The sequence below is a fragment of the Rana temporaria genome, chromosome 3, assembly GCF_905171775.1.
Source record: "Rana temporaria chromosome 3, aRanTem1.1, whole genome shotgun sequence".
NCBI lineage: Eukaryota > Metazoa > Chordata > Amphibia > Anura > Ranidae > Rana > Rana temporaria.
This window is the reverse complement of record NC_053491.1, coordinates 91,206,865-91,224,376: the sequence shown is the minus strand read 5'-3', so window position 1 is coordinate 91,224,376 and position 17,512 is coordinate 91,206,865. Positions and strand designations below refer to the sequence as shown.

General features: G+C 45.7%; 1 protein-coding gene across 2 annotated transcripts; it reads left to right on the top strand.

Moving 5' to 3' along the window:
* Nucleotides 1-2,208: 2,208 nt before the first annotated feature.
* Nucleotides 2,209-15,921, top strand: FAM219B (family with sequence similarity 219 member B). 2 transcript variants are annotated; one of them, XM_040342967.1, is made up of 6 exons: nt 2,209-2,321; nt 5,406-5,493; nt 12,731-12,815; nt 12,897-12,974; nt 14,761-14,809; nt 14,899-15,921. In XM_040342967.1, exons 1-6 carry the CDS (start codon nt 2,262-2,264, stop codon nt 15,055-15,057), a joined length of 519 nt encoding a protein of 172 aa, XP_040198901.1. In that variant the 5' UTR covers nt 2,209-2,261; the 3' UTR covers nt 15,058-15,921. The 2 variants fall into 2 exon arrangements, with proteins under 2 accessions (XP_040198901.1, XP_040198900.1); XM_040342966.1 differs by having other exon boundaries at nt 2,210-2,321; nt 12,894-12,974.
* The last annotated feature ends 1,591 nt before the right edge of the window (nt 15,922-17,512 follow it).

Here is a 17,512-nt window from a genome sequence, read left to right as displayed (position 1 = left end):
GGGGGAAGGGAGGAGCCACGGCAGTAGGGGGAATCTATGCTGTAAAGAGAGATTAGGGTGTGCCTGGGCACACCTGGCACACCCTGTGCACACGCCTATGATTGTTGCATGTCTGTAGTCTGACAGCCTTCTGTAGCATATCACTGACTATTATGTGTGGCGCTTTTGATGGCACTTGAGGCCCCTAAAGCAGGACAGTTGACCAACATTGCTCCAAAATGTTGAAACCAAACACCCAGGCAACTAGCATTTTCAAAGGGAGGTTAGCAGTGGTAAACCTCATATTACTGTCAGGTGCACCATTTGTTATGCACTCTGATACACTTCTAGATGAATTTGAATGTACTCAATACTCATTCACATGAGGAGGGTGGGATCTGGGGTCCCCTTGTTACCCGCTTGCGACCAGCTGCTGTCATACTGCGGCAGGTCGGCTCGTTCCCATGGACCATCGTCGCTGTATGTCGGTCCCTTTAAGCGGGATATCGGGCGCACAGCGGGGGGTGCTGATGCTTATGACCGGTGTTAGCGATCACCCCCGGCCACGAGCTATCGCAGTGTGCGTGTGTGTGAACACACATCCCTGTTCTGAGAGGAGAGGAGATGCAGATCGTGAGTTCCTACAAGCTGGGAACCACGATCTGTCATCTCCTATAGTGAGGCCCCGCCCCCTACAGTTAGAACACACATTAGGTAACACAGTTAACCCCTTGATTGCCCCCTAGTGGTAACCCCTTCCCTGCCAGTGACATTTCCACAGTAATCGGTGCATTTTTATAGCACTAATCGCTGTATAAATGCCAATGGTCCCAAAATGTGTCAAAAGTGTCCGATATGTCCGCCATAATGTCGCAGTCCCGATAAAGATCGCAGATCGCCGCCATTACTAGTAAAAGAAAAAATAATAAAAAAAATGCCATTAATCTATTCCCTATTTTGTAGACGCTATAACTTTTGTGCAAACCGATCAATATACGCTTTTTGCAATTTTTTTTACCAAAAATATGTAGAAGAATACGTATCGCCCTAAACTAAGGGAAAAATTTGCTTTTTTTTTTTTTTAAATGGGGCTATTTATTACAGCAAAAAGTACAAAATATTGTGTTTTTTCCCCAAATTGACGCTCTTTTTTTGTTTATAGCGCAAAAAATAAAACCCGTAGAGATGATCAAATACCACCAAAAGAAAGCTCTATTTGTGGGAAAAAAAGGACGTCAAGTTTGTTTGGATACACCGTTGCACGACTGCGCAATTGTCAGTTAAAGCGACGTAGTGCTGAAACGCAAAAAATGCTCTGATCATTGAGCAGCCAATTCTTCCGAGGCTGAAGTGGTTAAAGGGGGCTTCCAGATTCCAATAAGCCCCCTGCCCGCAGACCCCCCACAAGCATCGGCCACAGTTGTGGGGATGAGGGTCCTTTCTCACACATCTTGGGATGAAGTCGTAATGACGAAATTACGGCAACCAGGAGTGACGCAATACATAGTACCAGAAGTGAGGTTGCGGGCGGTTTTAACCCATTTTAGGCCGCTACCGGGGGTTCAAAGTGCCCCACTAGTGGCCGAAAAATGCTGCAAAGCGGTTCTAAAAATAGTGCCGTTTTTACCGCCGACGCTTGGGGCAGCTCTTAGTCAGAAAATTAAGTCCTGCTTGATCACCTCTGAGACGCGCTGCACGTTGTGAATGGCCAAAAGATTGCAGGGGGAGGTAAACTTCCTTCTGGCACTGTGGAGCTGGACGCCTGTCAAAACTGAGTACCTGCCCCCCCCCCCAAAAAAAAGACATGCCAAATGTGCCATGCCAGGGGGTCACCTGCACTCAAAGCCGATGTTCCATTTTAAGGTGGAGCTCCGCTTTAGCTTTACTCAGTCAGACTCAATGCAGAGTGAATAAAATGTTTCTGAAACAAACTTAAACTCAGCCAATCAGCTTTTACAATTTCATTTTCTAAGCAGTGTGGAAAAGATGGTAGAAGCTGATTGGCTGCCATGGGATGAGCTAGAACTTGTTGCAGACATTCTGTATTAATTCCCTCAATGTAGTCCCATAAGAAATACGATCATTATTCACTATAAGGCCGCCCAGCTCCTCTAAGTAGTACGCCTCCTCTAGTACTACACTCCTCCCTCCATTGCCACACACAATATGGCTGCTCTAACCGTCCAAATAAGGGGCTTACAGGTCACATGAGCAGACTGGCCTTTCTGATTCGATATCCGAAAGGACGGGGGCGGGGTTATCTCCCGGCCTGATAAAGGCAGATGGAGCCTGGGAATCGGAGTGACAGCGAACACCGTACCTTCCCAGCGGAGAACGGACAGGTAATGGGGAGCTCAGCGGTTTCCGGTCTGATGATCGGTGTGTGGGGCACGGAGCGGAGGGTGCGTTCTGCCCTCTGATTGGTGATTGCTGACAGCTTCAGAGTTCTTCTAAGAGGAGAGTGTGTCCGGTGATCAGTGTTCTGTATGGGCGATCCATAACATTCTATACCCCATCAGAGGATCCCCAATACCAACCCTCCTATACCCCATCAGAGGATCCCCCATACCAACCCTCCTACACCCCATCAGAGGATCCCCAATACCAACCCTCCTATACCCCATCAGAGGATCCCCCATACCAACCCTCCTACACCCCATCAGAGGATCCCCCATGCCAACCCTCCTACACCCCATCAGAGGATCCCCCATGCCAACCCTCCTACACCCCATCAGAGGATCCCCCATGCCAACCCTCCTACACCCCATCAGAGGATCCCCCATACCAACCCTCCTACACCCCATCAGAGGATCCCCCATGCCAACCCTCCTACACCCCATCAGAGGATCCCCCATGCCAACCCTCCTACACCCCATCAGAGGATCCCCCATGCCAACCCTCCTACACCCCATCAGAGGATCCCCCATGCCAACCCTCCTACACCCCATCAGAGGATCCCCCATGCCAACCCTCCTACACCCCATCAGAGGATCCCCCATGCCAACCCTCCTACACCCCATCAGAGGATCCCCCATGCCAACCCTCCTACACCCCATCAGAGGATCCCCCATGCCAACCCTCCTACACCCCATCAGAGGATCCCCCATACCAACCCTCCTACACCCCATCAGAGGATCCCCCATGCCAACCCTCCTACACCCCATCAGAGGATCCCCCATGCCAACCCTCCTACACCCCATCAGAGGATCCCCCATGCCAACCCTCCTACACCCCATCAGAGGATCCCCCATGCCAACCCTCCTACACCCCATCAGAGGATCCCCCATGCCAACCCTCCTACACCCCATCAGAGGATCCCCCATGCCAACCCTCCTACACCCCATCAGAGGATCCCCCATGCCAACCCTCCTACACCCCATCAGAGGATCCCCCATGCCAACCCTCCTACACCCCATCAGAGGATCCCCCATGCCAACCCTCCTACACCCCATCAGAGGATCCCCCATGCCAACCCTCCTACACCCCATCAGAGGATCCCCCATGCCAACCCTCCTACACCCCATCAGAGGATCCCCCATGCCAACCCTCCTACACCCCATCAGAGGATCCCCCATGCCAACCCTCCTACACCCCATCAGAGGATCCCCCATGCCAACCCTCCTACACCCCATCAGAGGATCCCCCATGCCAACCCTCCTACACCCCATCAGAGGATCCCCCATGCCAACCCTCCTACACCCCATCAGAGGATCCCCCATGCCAACCCTCCTACACCCCATCAGAGGATCCCCCATGCCAACCCTCCTACACCCCATCAGAGGATCCCCCATACCAACCCTCCTACACCCCATCAGAGGATCCCCCATACCAACCCTCCTACACCCCATCAGAGGATCCCCCATACCAACCCTCCTACACCCCATCAGAGGATCCCCCATACCAACCCTCCTACACCCCATCAGAGGATCCCCCATACCAACATTCTACACCCCATCAGAGGATCCCCAATACCAACCCTCCTACACCCCATCAGAGGATCCCCCATACCAACATTCTACACCCCATCAGAGGATCCCCCATACCGAGCCTCTTACACCCCACAGTTCCCCATCAGAGGACCCCCGTACCAACGCTCCTACACCCCACACTTCTCCATCAGAGTACCTCCCGTACCAACCCTTCTACACCCCCCAGTTCCCCATCAGAGTACCAACCCTTTTGCACCCCACAGTTCCCCATCAGAGGATCCCCCGTACCAAGCCTCCTACACCCCACACTTCCCCCATCAGAGGACCCCCCCCATACCAACATTCTACACCCCACACTTTTACTTTTTACCATTATCACCAAGAGTGAAAGTAAAAGAAGATCCCAAATTTTGTGTTATCAGCAGAACAGTAGAGTTTGCTCTGTGAAGACCTTGTGTATACCTATAAGTGCATACAACTCTTTATTATTTAAAATTTACACGCATGTACTGGTGTATACCACATTAATTACTGTGTGCAAAGGTGAAACGTTCTATTTTTATTTTGTATATAATATTATAATTTGTATTTATTTATTTTTTACAGCTCTAAACCTATTGCATTGTTGATTTGTATGCACCTGTGTGTATTGTCCCAAAAACAACAATGCACCTGTGTTCACTTCTGTTTAAAAAAAACAAAAAAAAAACACTGCCACCATTTCGGCGTGCCTTGTATTTTTTTTTGTAATAATTATAAGGCATTCTCTGATTGGATGAGGTGGAGATTGACGTTACTGCCCCTTCCCTACACCTCATTCAATTTATTTTATTGAAAAAAATCCAGGGTGTTCTGTGAATGACGGCAGTGCCAAACAAGGGATCCCGTGTCCTTCTTACAGGACCTGGAAGATTGCAGTGATCTCTGTCGTAGTGCCGACTTGTACAGTGATTGTCCTCTTCCCCAGGTGTGAGATATATATGCCTATATTGTGCCAAGCTGAGCCAATGTGACTATACACCAGGACCATAGCTTATTTCTAATGCAATCGGTCAAAACCCAAGACTGTGTATGGCCAACTTTATACAATTTTACATCTGATGCTAATCTACCTTCCTATTGGTGGACGTTGCTGCATCCTACGGTCATACAATAACCCCATTTGTCACCACTGAGTTGCCATCATACAATGTCCATTGTTTCCTGTACAGACTGTCTTCCGTTAAGTTTGCTTTGGCTCAGTTTGCATATCACTAGTTGTGTAAAGACACAGCATGAAGAGTTTATCTGATAACCGGGGACATCTTTTATCTTTGAGCTAGACAAGATTACATATGGCTTGAGGACTCCCTTGTGACTCTCTTATTGATATGTGAATCTTTGTAAAACAATGGCAGAACACGAAGCACACCCTTCAATTGATCTCAGTCAAGTTAGATTCATTTGAGTAATTACTAATCTAAACATTTATCTTATTTTATTTTACTTGTTCAATAGGGATGGACAATGGAGTCCAAGGGGCCCACTTTAGAGAAGAAAGGACCGTATCTGATGGGCAAAGCTCCAACCCTCCAGGCTAAGCTGCGTAAGTAATGCGGTTCCCACAAAGAATACTCAGTGGGTTACATGTGTTGCTCTTATTATAGATTTGTAGGCTATAGTAATAAATTCCCGGTGACGTGGGAAACTGGTCGGTGAACTAAAAAAAGCCCTTCTCAACTTTCCAGATAATTACTACCTCTACAGCTCCTAGATGGGGGGGCTTATTAGTGTCAGGGGTTGCTTATTGGTGAGGCAGACATTTCTCCTTGCTCAAGGTACCCCTAACAACCTTTGGAGGAGCCTGTACCAATAGTGTATCTGACCTAGTGTCGGTACTCGTGCACTGACCTAGTGTCGGTACTCGTGCACTGACCTAGTGTCGGTACTCGTGCACTGACCTAGTGTCGGTACTCGTGCACTGACCTAGTGTCGGTACTCGTGCACTGACCTAGTGTCGGTACTCGTGCACTGACCTAGTGTCGGTACTCGTGCACTGACCTAGTGTCGGTACTCGTGCACTGACCTAGTGTCGGTACTCGTGCACTGACCTAGTGTCGGTACTCGTGCACTGACCTAGTGTCAGTACTCCGATGCTTGATCCGATACCTGTTGTATCAGACCAAGCATCCTCAGTGTAGTGGGGGGGGGGGGGTTGTTCAGCCTGACAGGTCGGTGCAGTTGCAGGGGCCGTTACAAGCTCTGATCTCCCCACCACTGCACCGATTAACCCGCCTGTCCTCAATTCAGGTTCCCCTCTGTGCTTTGTGGGACCTCCTCCCAGATCTATCAGAATGGAGAGCAGAGGAAGGAGCCGGTATATGTAATTTTTACAGACTCCTTCCCTTTCCATAACTGAGCATCGTAAACTATGTTTAGGATGCTTCAGTTTATGAATGGAGAGGAGCCTCTGTCTCCGGTCCATTCATCTTCCGTGCAGCTGAGGCCCTTTCCCTGTCTCAAAGGGGAGATGTCATCAGTGCTGCATATTGGTGCCACGGTCGCATGGAAAAAAAAGTATCGGTAATCGGTGAGTACTGGGAAAAAAACAATCGGTACTCTGTCTTAAAGTAGTATCGGTGCAACCCTAATCTGAACTCAAGAACAATTTTTTTTAATGTTGCATTATTCTAGTCATTAGATGCGGTGGTTGCATTCGTTTTTTTTTTTTGGCTTATTTATTTTCTCCTGGTGATCCTGCTAGTAATCCTTCTAGGGTTGCATCGCTCAGTCACTGTCCCAGGGCTGTAGACTTTTTTTTTTTTTTTTTGTTTTTTTTTTTTTTGTATTTTTTTTTTGTTTTTTTTATCTCTTGGCACTGGTGGAGGTATAGAATGCAGGTCGGTTGGGGTGGAGTTTATAATCATGTGACCATAGCGGTCATGTGATCAAAGCAGTCACATGATCTGAAAGCTCCCGATTGCAGCTTTCCGTTGACTACCAGCAACTGTTTTGGGTGCGCACTCTCAGCACAGCTGTATTTACGCAAATTCACTAGAGGTGAGCATCTTTACTGGTCTTGCGATTCTATTGCGATTTTCCGGGTTAATGATTTGATTCTGCAATGCATGACAATTACTGACAAGCTATCACTTCCGCTTGGGTCGCCTAGGTGGCCCTTCGTCCTTGCAATCTTCTGGGACACATTACAGGTCCCAGAAGATTGGCCAGCTATGCAGGACAGCGCAGTCATGCACACCTGGCTGTGAAGCTGCAACCTGTTACAGCCGGATGCCCACAGTAGTATTGCCAGCGCTGTGGACAGGCGGGGGAGAGAATGGAGGGTTTGGGTAGCCACGTCGCTGGATTGTGGGACAGGCGAGTGTCTTTTTGCGCACACTTGTGGAATGGCGACAAACTACGTTACCTAAAAATCTTCATAGGCGACGCTTTTAAAAAAAAAAAAATGACGGTTACTAGGTAGTTACAGAGGAGGTCTAGTGCTAGAATTATTTCTCTCACTTTGACAATCGCGGTGATACCTCACATGTGTGATTTGAACACCATTTACATATGCGGGCACGACTTGCGTATGCTTTCTTTTTGCTGTGCAAGCTCACGGGGATGGGGGGCGCTTTATTTTATTAATTTGTGTGGGGTTTTTTTTTGATCACTTTTATTGCTGTCACAAAGAATGTAAACATCCCTTGTGACAGTAGTAGGTGGTGACAGGTACTCTTTATGGAGGGCTTGGGGATCTAAAAGACACCAAACCCCTTCTTTGCACTTCAAAGTATTCATATAGCCAAAAACAGCGATTCTGAATAGTGTATTTTTTATTTTATTTTTTAAACTGGCGCCATTGGCAGCCGAGTAAACTGGAAGTGATGTCGCTTCCGTGTTTACATACAGACTGGAACAAAGCCATCTCTGGCTTAATGCCAGTCTGTCTCTAGCCGCCGTAAGTGACGGATCGGGTCTCCTGGTGGGACGGGAGGCCTGGTAAGAGCGGCGATGCAGTGATTAATTTCAGCACCCCTAAAATTCACGCAAAAATGTGTCTGCTCGTTTCCAAGGCCCACCTGCCGGGAGTCCGCATGTTTACCAATGGACTAAATTGGGGTGCCAACCTTCTAAAAAACAATTTTAAATGAGGTGAATGGTTGATGTTTTTTATTAGTTAGAGGTCCTCTTAGGAATGTCTGGAGCTTTTTAAAAAAAAAAAGGGGCTTTTAATGTTTTTTAACATTGTGCTGTTTATCTCCTACTCTCCTCCCTGACTGTCTCCAGCTGGGATTGGCAGGGAGGGGAGGGACCTTGCAGTGTGATGAGAACTGATTGGGTGCTCATCAGGAAAGGGGAGTGTCGGGTTCTCCACACTCCTCAGAAGTGCATTTGCTGAGTGTGTAAAGAAGGTGTCTGCCCCAATGAGAGAAAAAAATAAAACGTTATTCCTTCAGGTTACCCTCTCACACAAAGCACTTGGGTGCCCAGTACAAGAGCAAACTCTTGTGTTCGTTCCATTAGGGGCAAAAAAAAGTAAACCCTGCTGGTTGTCCACAGAAGGGCTAAATGTTGAAAAAAAAAATTGCTGCCCGACATCTGGTAGTGCATGTCTTTGGCGCCAGGCGATATGATTTTGCGCATCCCTGTGTCTTTATCTATATCTGTGTCACCATACAACAGGGACCGGCCGAGATTCAATCCAAGTACAGATAGGCTGATTGTACCCAATTGACTTGGGTACAGGCAGGCTGTCTAATTTTTTTTTTAAAAAAGGAATAAAACAGTGTGTTCAGGAGAGGGGCTTTTGGACAGAAAGAATGCTTGATGCGTCTAAATGTGCCTAAACCTATATACGTTCAGCACTTGCACGTTCTTTCATTCCAATAGACAGAAAAAAAATTCTGCCCAATGGAATCCATTAACGCGTGTGCAAAATAGGCGAGTGTTATATAATAAAAATTTCCAGTATAGCTCATCACTGGTAGATGCTATAACTTTCATCAATCAATATATTTTTATTGGAATCCTTTTTTGGTTTAAAAAAAAAATACATCTTATTTTACCAGAGTACATTTTGGCCTAAAAGAAATAAAAAAAAAAAAATGTTGAGTTTTTTTTTGTTTTTTTTTTTTTAAAGCGGGAACAATTTTTTTTTATTATAATAAAATACCCTGTGGTAATCATATGCCACGAAAAAAAAGTTCCGTGTGGGGAAGAACAATTACCGTTTATACGCCGACCCGACTATAAGCCGAGGCACCTAATTTTGCCACAAAAAACTGGGGAAACGTATTGACTCGAGTATAAGTCTAGGCTGTCCATCTGCATGCCTCACTGTGCCCATGCCTAGACTGATGTTTAACATGGGAGTCTATGGAAGGGATGCCCGGTTTTGAAAAATCGGTGCTCCCCAGCCGTAGGTCCTCCAGACAACAAACTTTGCACACTTGAAGAGGAAGAGTGGGGCTTTGGAGTTTGGGGTCCAGGTGACCTATGGCTGGCCGGTACCGGGTCCCCAAATCTGGGAGATCAGGCGCAAAAAGGTGACTCGCGTATAAGCCGAGGAAGGGCATTTTCAGCACAAAAAAATTTGCTGAAAATCTCGGCTTATACTCGAGTATATACGGTATATAAATTTTATTTGGGCACAGTGATGCATGCTAGTTAAAGTAGCGCAGTGCCAAGTAGTAAAAAAACAGCCTGGTCATGTAGGGGGTAAAATCTTCTGGCGCTCAAATGGTTATTTAGCTTTTCTCTTGCCAGGGGAAGAGACATTCAGGGTTGCTGGGAAAATGCTCAGTGTTTGAGACCTAAATGGCACCACAACACCCCAACGTAACTGTCACGGTACTCCCAAAACTTTTCCTTTTTTTTTTTTTTTTTTTTTTTTTTCCCTTTTTCACCTTTTCTTACTTGGCCACCATGCTTCAGATTGCACAACAAATCCCCATAGATGAAATTGATTCTTTAATGGTACGTTCATGCAAGGCTTCCATTAGCAATCCCTTATTAAGCATTTCTGCTGGTACAATTCATTGTGTATTGTAGTCTCTGAAGGCATTAAAACAAGTTCTACAGGTAAAACATCTGCTGAAGTTTTGTACAGAGAAATTTGGGATTGTGTAGTGTGCATAGTAGTCCCCCCCCCCCCGGCCCCCCCCCATCCTCCTGTACGTCCCCCCCCCCCCCCCATCCTCCTGTAAGTTCTTCTCCCCCCCCCCCCATCCTCCTGTACGTTCTCCTCTTGGCTGTTACAAAGCCCACCGTCCGCTCTAAAGAACCGTACCGGGGTGATGCATGCAGCTGCAGGCATTGCACCGGTTCAACCACTTGAAGCAATATTGGTAAGTTTGTGACTAATACCGATGCTTCAAAAAATAAATTGGTTGACTAGATAGATATTATAATATAGTGTGGCAGAACGTTGCCCTGCCAGGGTCTAGACCAGTGATGGCGAACCTTGGCACCCCAGATGTTTTGGAACTACATTTTCCATGATGCTCAGCTACACTGCAGTGGGAAATGTAGTTCCAAAACATCTGGGGTACCAAGGTTCACCATCGCTAGTCTAGAAGGAGGTTGTGACCCAGAATTCTCAACCGGACAGGTTGAGGGGCTCCAGGAAGCTTGTAAAATGAAGAGGAACCTGTCTTTTCAGTTACCTCCTTTCTTAAAAACGTCCGCTTTGGGACCTGGAGCCTGGGGTTTTCAGAGAGCCGGGTGGGATGAAATCCGGGTCCTGATTTTGAAAACAGCCAGCATACTCATTGGTCAGGTGTGTGCTGGAGTTCCGTCAGATATGGCGACCCGTCAGAATTGGTAACGGAAGTGACGTTCCTTCGCCACCATCTTGCTACACCCTGCACTTCTCCACAGTTAGTATACAGTGAGAAGGGGCCAAGTGGACATCTTGTTGCACCTCCCAGAGTTTTGTATTTTACACTTATATTTAACAGCAAACTGAGCTTATAAGGGGAAATACATTATTTAGGAATATGACGGACTGTTTCGATGTTTTATTTTAACAGCAAACCTGCTGATCTCACAGGTTTGCTAATCTGACGGAACACCTCTGCTTTTATAATTAAACATGTAAACAGTCCGATGGATTTCCAAATAGTGTATTTCACCATATAAGCTCTGTTTCCTGTTAAAAATAACTGAAATTTAAAACTCTAGCGGGTGTAACAAGATGTCCGCTTGCCCCCTTCTTGATGTATCCTTGCTGTGGAGTATTGCAGGGTGTAGAATGATAGCGGCAATGGAACGTCCCTTCCATTACCAGTTCTGACACGTTACCTAATCTGATGGAACTTTTAGTAGTAACCTGACCATAGTTCTTGGCTCCACCCCAGCAGACACGAACTCTGAATACCAGGAGTCAGGAGGGCTCCACGGGGGACCCAGTGCAGCAAGAGGCTGCTAGCTACAGTACAGACCAAAAGTTTGGACACACCTTCTCATTCAAAGAGTTTTCTTTATTTTCATGACTATGAAAATTGTAGATTCACACTGAAGGCATCAAAACTATGAATTAACACGTGGAATTATACATAACAAAAAAGTGTGAAACAACTGAAAATATATTTCATATTCTAGGTTCTTCAAAGTAGCCACCTTTTGCAGCAGACACATCTCTAGAACTGATAAGAGGAGACTGTGTGAATCAGGCCTTCATGGTAGAATATCTGCTAGGAAACCACTGCTAAAGAAAGGCAACAAGCAGAAGAGACTTGTTTGGGCTAAAGAACACAAGGAATGGACATTAGACCAGTGGAAATCTGTGCTTTGGTCTGATGAGTCCAAACTTGAGATCTTTGGTTCCGACCCCTGTGTCTTTGTGCGACGCAGAAAAGGTGAACGGATGGACTCCACATGCCTGGTTCCCACCGTGAAGCATGGAGGAGGAGGTGTGATGGTGTGGGGGTGCTTTGCTGGTGACACTGTTGGGGATTTATTCAAAATTGAAGGCATACTGAACCAGCATGGCTACCACAGCATCTTGCAGCGGCATGCTATTCCATCCGGTTTGCGTTTAGTTGGACCATCATTTATTTTTCAACAGGACAATGACCCCAAACACACCTCCAGGCTGTGTAAGGGCTATTTGACCAAGGAGAGTGATGGGGTGCTGCGCCAGGTGACTATCTCTTGAAGCTCATCAAGAGAATGCCAAGAGTGTGCCAAGCAGTAATCAAAGCAAAAGGTGGCTACTTTGAAGAACCTAGAATATGAAATATATTTTCAGTTGTTTCACACTTTTTTGTTATGTATAATTCCACATGTGTTACTTCATAGTTTTGATGCCTTCAGTGTGAATCTACAATTTTCATAGTCATGAAAATAAAGAAAACTCTTTGAATGAGAAGGTGTGTCCAAACTTTTGGTCTGTACGAGACAGACAAGGGCCTGGAGTGTAAGGCCAGAGCAGCAGTGCTGCAAATGTCATTTTGTTGATGGACAAAGGAATGCTGAAAACGAGGGAAACCTATGTTTGCTGAAATTGCTTTTAATAAAAAATGGACAAAGAACCAGCGAGTGGCGGTGTCCTAAAGCCCTACATTTGATGCTAGTTCTTTACTTATAATTTACAATTACACACATACTCCAGTTATATGCTGGAACTGCCATTTATGGGCCCAGCCCTTCCACTCAGACTGGTTACTGAACTGGATTTTCTGGCACTGCATTCTTCAACCTTTGACAGTGCTGCTTGTTTGTAGATGAACGGGGAGGGGTGCTTTAGTGGCCAATCCTTACAATAAAATAAATATTGCAGTCTATTGCATGTTCCTGCAGGAAGGAAGTAAAGGAATTCTCTTTTTTTAAATCTGTAGAAAGGCAACGAGACCTGGCACGAGCAGCGCTTAAGAAAAAAGGCATGCTGGGAGGAGCCGGAAAAGTCAAGGCTACATCTAAAAGGTAGGGACTCGGTGAGCAACAAGGCATAAATAAAATGCACCATTTATCTAAAATGACATATTTTATTTCTCTTCTTAGCAGGTCGGTAAAGTTTAACAAGGGATATGCATCCCTGAGCCAAGCCTCTGATGAAACGTTGGTATCTCTGGATTCAGACAGGTTTGCTTTTTTTTTTTTTCTGTTTCCTTTATTTACAAAGCCGTGACAAATTATGCAGCTATCTACAAAGCACACAGAACCCTTTGCACCAGTCCCTGTTTCACAATCTAATGTCTCTACCACACTGGGGGCAACTCGGTCAGATACCTTTTACCTGGGAGTTATCCTAGCCTGGAGGAGAGGGGCACAAGGATGATCACACCAATGTACTGCTTGCTGTTCCTTCATTCTTAACCACTTAAGCCCCGGACCAATATGCAGCTAAATGCCCAGAGGTGTTTTTACAATTTGGCACTGCGCTGCTTTAACTGGCAATTGCGCGGTCATGCAATGTTGTACCGAAACAAAATTTGCGTCCTTTTCTTCCCACAAATAGAGCTTTATTTTGGTGGTATTTGATCACCTCTGCGGTTTTTATTTTTTGTGCTATAAACAAAAATAGAGTGACAATTTTGAAAAAAAATGCAATATTTTTTACTATAATAAATATCCCCCAAAAATATATATAAAAAAAAAAAAAAATTCCTCAGTTTAGGCCGATACGTATTCTTCTACATATTTTTGGTAAATAAAATCGCAATAAGCATTTATCGGTTGGTTTGCGCAAAATTTATAGCGTTTACAAAATAGGGGATAGTTTTATTAATTTTTTTTTTTTTACTACTAATGGCGGCGATCAGCGATTATTTTTATTTTCGTGACTGCGACATTATGGCGGACACTTCGCACAATTTTGACACATTTTTGGGACCATTGTCATTTTCACAGCAAAAAATGCATTCTTTATTGTGGAAATGACATTTGCAGTTTGGGAGTTAACCACAGGGGGCGCTGAAGGGGTTATTTCACCTAGTGTGTTTACAACTGTAGGGGGGTGTGGCTGTAGGAGTGACGTCATCGATTGTGTCTCCCTATAAAGGGGGGTGACACGATCGATGCAGCCGCCACAGTGAAGCACGGGGGAAGCTGTGTTTACACACAGCTCTCCCCGTTCTTCAGTTCCGGGGACCGATGGCGGGACCCCAGCGGCAATCCAGTAAGCGGGTCTCGCGCCCGCTACCCACGGCTGGGTAGATGTAAAGGACGTATTGGTATGTCGATCTGCCCAGCCGTGCCATTCTGCCGACGTATATCGTCGTGCGGCGGTCGTTAAGTGGTTAAAGTGCAGAAAGAGGGAGGAAAGGCAACCAAGGAAGCAGAATTCAGACACTTTTCTGTTCTTTTAGTCACCTAATGAGATATCAAATAGGGGAAAGTCCTTGTGATGTTGGTGGGATCCCATTGTTTCCTTGTACAGAAGCAAATGGAGGTTATTTATCATTTAGACCCCTTTCACACTGGAGTAATTTTTCAGGCGCTTTGGCGCTAAAAATGGCGCCCGAAAAAAGCCTCATCTGCAATCCCAGTGTGAAAGCCTGAGTGCTTTCACACTGGGGCTCTGCGCTGACAGGGCGTCAAAAGTCCTGTAAGCGGCTTCTTTGCATCGCTTTAAGAGCGGTGAATACACTGCTCCTAAAGCGCCCTTGCCCATCAAAATCCATGAGCAGCGCCGCCAGAGCGCCTCGGCAGTGCCGCTTTGTGGGTGCTTTTAACCCTTTATTCAGCCGCTAGCGGGGGTTAAAAGTGCCCCGCTAGCACCTGAAAAGCACCACAAAAATGACGGTAAAGCGCCGCCCAGGTGCTATCAGTATGAAAGGGCTCTGTGCTGAGGTTTAAACCTTGGCTTTGATGTGTCTCGTTTTTCCAGTTCTCAAATTTTCCTGTTCTCTCCCCTTTTTCTCTGTAGTGATGCTGAATTGGAGTCTAGATGTTCCTCTGGCTATTCCTCAGCAGAGGTTAGAATTGCTTTCCATTTTCTTTGTAAACCATATACTGTGTAATAATCTGTTCTCATTTTTGAACCGTGTTTTTGATTATTCTTCAGCAGGTCTCACAAGATCTTAACAGACAGCTTCTCCAGGATGGCTATCATTTGGATGAAATTCCAGATGATGAGGATCTGGATTTAATACCTCCAAAGCCTGATCGCTCATTGTCTTGCCCATGTTGCTTCGGGGAGTCTTGGTCCTGCTCCATTCAGTGAACTGGCATGGCTAGGGGGGGGGTGCACTAAACCTGATGACAACCTCTAGCCGCGTCTTCCACATGATCAGAGGCCAGACAAAGCTGGGCTTGGAGATGATGTATGTGGGATGTTTGCTGCGCCCCTCAACAATTCTAGAAGCTTTTCCAAAGAGGATAAAAGTGTTCCATGCACTCAAGAACACGGATTGTGATCTATGAAATGATCTTGCCTACAGACCTTAAACTATTAACATTCTTTTTCGACAATCTTGGCTTTGTTACTTCCTACAGAAGCACTTGGTCCACGTGGCAAAAGCTGTTTTTTCTTCAACTTGTATGGAAACTGTTTTCAAATGTTACAAGGAGGATGTCTTCACACACCTACATTTCCTGGAAGAGGCTTGGGGAATGGACATTGGTTGCCTATGGGTCATGTGCCTTTATCATTTAGTGTGTGTGTGTTTTTTTTTTTTTGTCTAACTGGCTGTTTTGGTTACCATATTGTTACATAGGGTGCATGGCTCTGACCTCAAGTCTTTTTTGTTACCTTGCTAATCCGGTTTCGGATGAGTGACATTTACTGGCCATAGTCTATGTAGAAATACTGACAGAAGTAGCAAAACTGTTTTGTCTGTAAACACCTTCCTTTTTTTTTTTTTTTTTTTTCCCCTCTTTTACTTCTTTTATTTGTTAGAAGTTAAGGAAATGTCAAAATACACTAAATGGAAGCTCTGAAAAGGGCTTAAAATTGCATTTTGTGAATGTTGGACGACTTAAGTTTGGTGAACAATGGTATTCAGTATTAATGTAGCCAATTGAGTATACCAAGAATAAGCTGAACTAGTCACTGACAAATGAATTTGTAATAAGACAAGCAGATGTACTTAGTGTATTGCATAACAAAATATACTATACACCATGGGAGCCAAGATGGGAAAGCAACCTTCCCCTGAGTAGCCTATACTGCTAAAGCCCCGTACACATACGGTCGGACCTTTTGTCTGACCAAAATCACATCGGAGTAAAAGAGAACATGTTACCTAGGAAAAAAAGAAAGGGTTGGGACTTTAAATGAGATGCCTGTTGATGCAAACAATATGTATAAATAAAGTTGTATAACGTAATAACCAGGCTCGAACTTACCAACCAAACTGCAGGCCGAATTCAACTGTCTAACTTTGTATGTTAAAAGCAGAGGATTGGTTGCACACATTTGCAAATATATGGATAAGCTACAGGCCGCGACAAGGCATACAAAGTTAGACAGTTGAATTTCGGCCTGCAGTTTGGTTGGTAAGTTCGAGCCTGGTTATTACGTTATACAACTTTATTTATTTATACATATTGTTTGCATCAACACGCATCTCATTTAAAGTCCCAACCCTTTCTTTTTTCCTATTATCAGGGATGGAGGCATCTGTCTTTCACATGCCTCATTTAAAGCGGAGGTTCACCCTCAGAGAGGACATTTTCCCCTTAGATTCCTGCTCGTTTTGTCTAGGGGAATCGGCTAATTGTTTTAAAATATGATCCGTACTTACCGTTTACGAGATGCATCTTCTTCTGTCGCTTCCGGGTATGGGTCTTCGGGAGCGGGCGTTCCTTCTTGATTGACAGTCTTCCGAGAGGCTTCCGACGGTCGCATCCATCGCGTCACGATTTTCCGAAAGAAGCCGAACGTCGGTGCGCAGGCACAGTATAGAGCCGCACCGACGTTCGGCTTCTTTCGGCTACGAGTGACGCGATGGATGCGACCGTCGGAAGCCTCTCGGAAGACTGTCAATCAAGAAGGAACGCCCGCTCCCGAAGACCCATACCCGGAAGCGACAGAAGAAGATGCATCTCGAAAACGGGTAAGTACGGATGATATTTTAATACAAATAGCCGATTCCCCTAGACCGAACGAGCAGGAATCTAAGGGGCCAAGGGCAAAAATTCAATAAATGGGTGAACTCCCGCTTTAAAGTCCCAAACCCAGTTCCATTTATATGAGAACATTTTCCTTATCTAAACTCCGACGAAATTTCCGATGGAAATAATCCATCGGAAATTCCGATCGTGTTTACGGGGCATAAGTGTTGGCAGACTAACTCCAGGTCAATAAAATACAGTTCACTTCAGTTATGTGCTCATTCAGAAAATACTTTAAATCAGAGTTTCACCCAAAAGTGGAACTTCTGCTTTAAGGACTTCTCACCCCCTTACATGTCAATTTTTTATTTTGCATGGGGTAGAATGGGTACCTAGTTTTTGACAGGTACCCAGCTCCCACTTATGCTCGCGCCATCTCCTCCTCCCTGCAATCTTCTGGGACACGCCACAGGTCCCAGAAGATCGTGCAGCCATTCAGGACGTGCAGTGCGCACCTGGCTGTGAAGGTGCAAGCTGTCACAGCTGGGTGCCCACACTTGCAATGCCGGCGCCACGGATAGGAGAGAAGCGAGGCTTCAGGCGGTCACATCGCTGGACTGTGG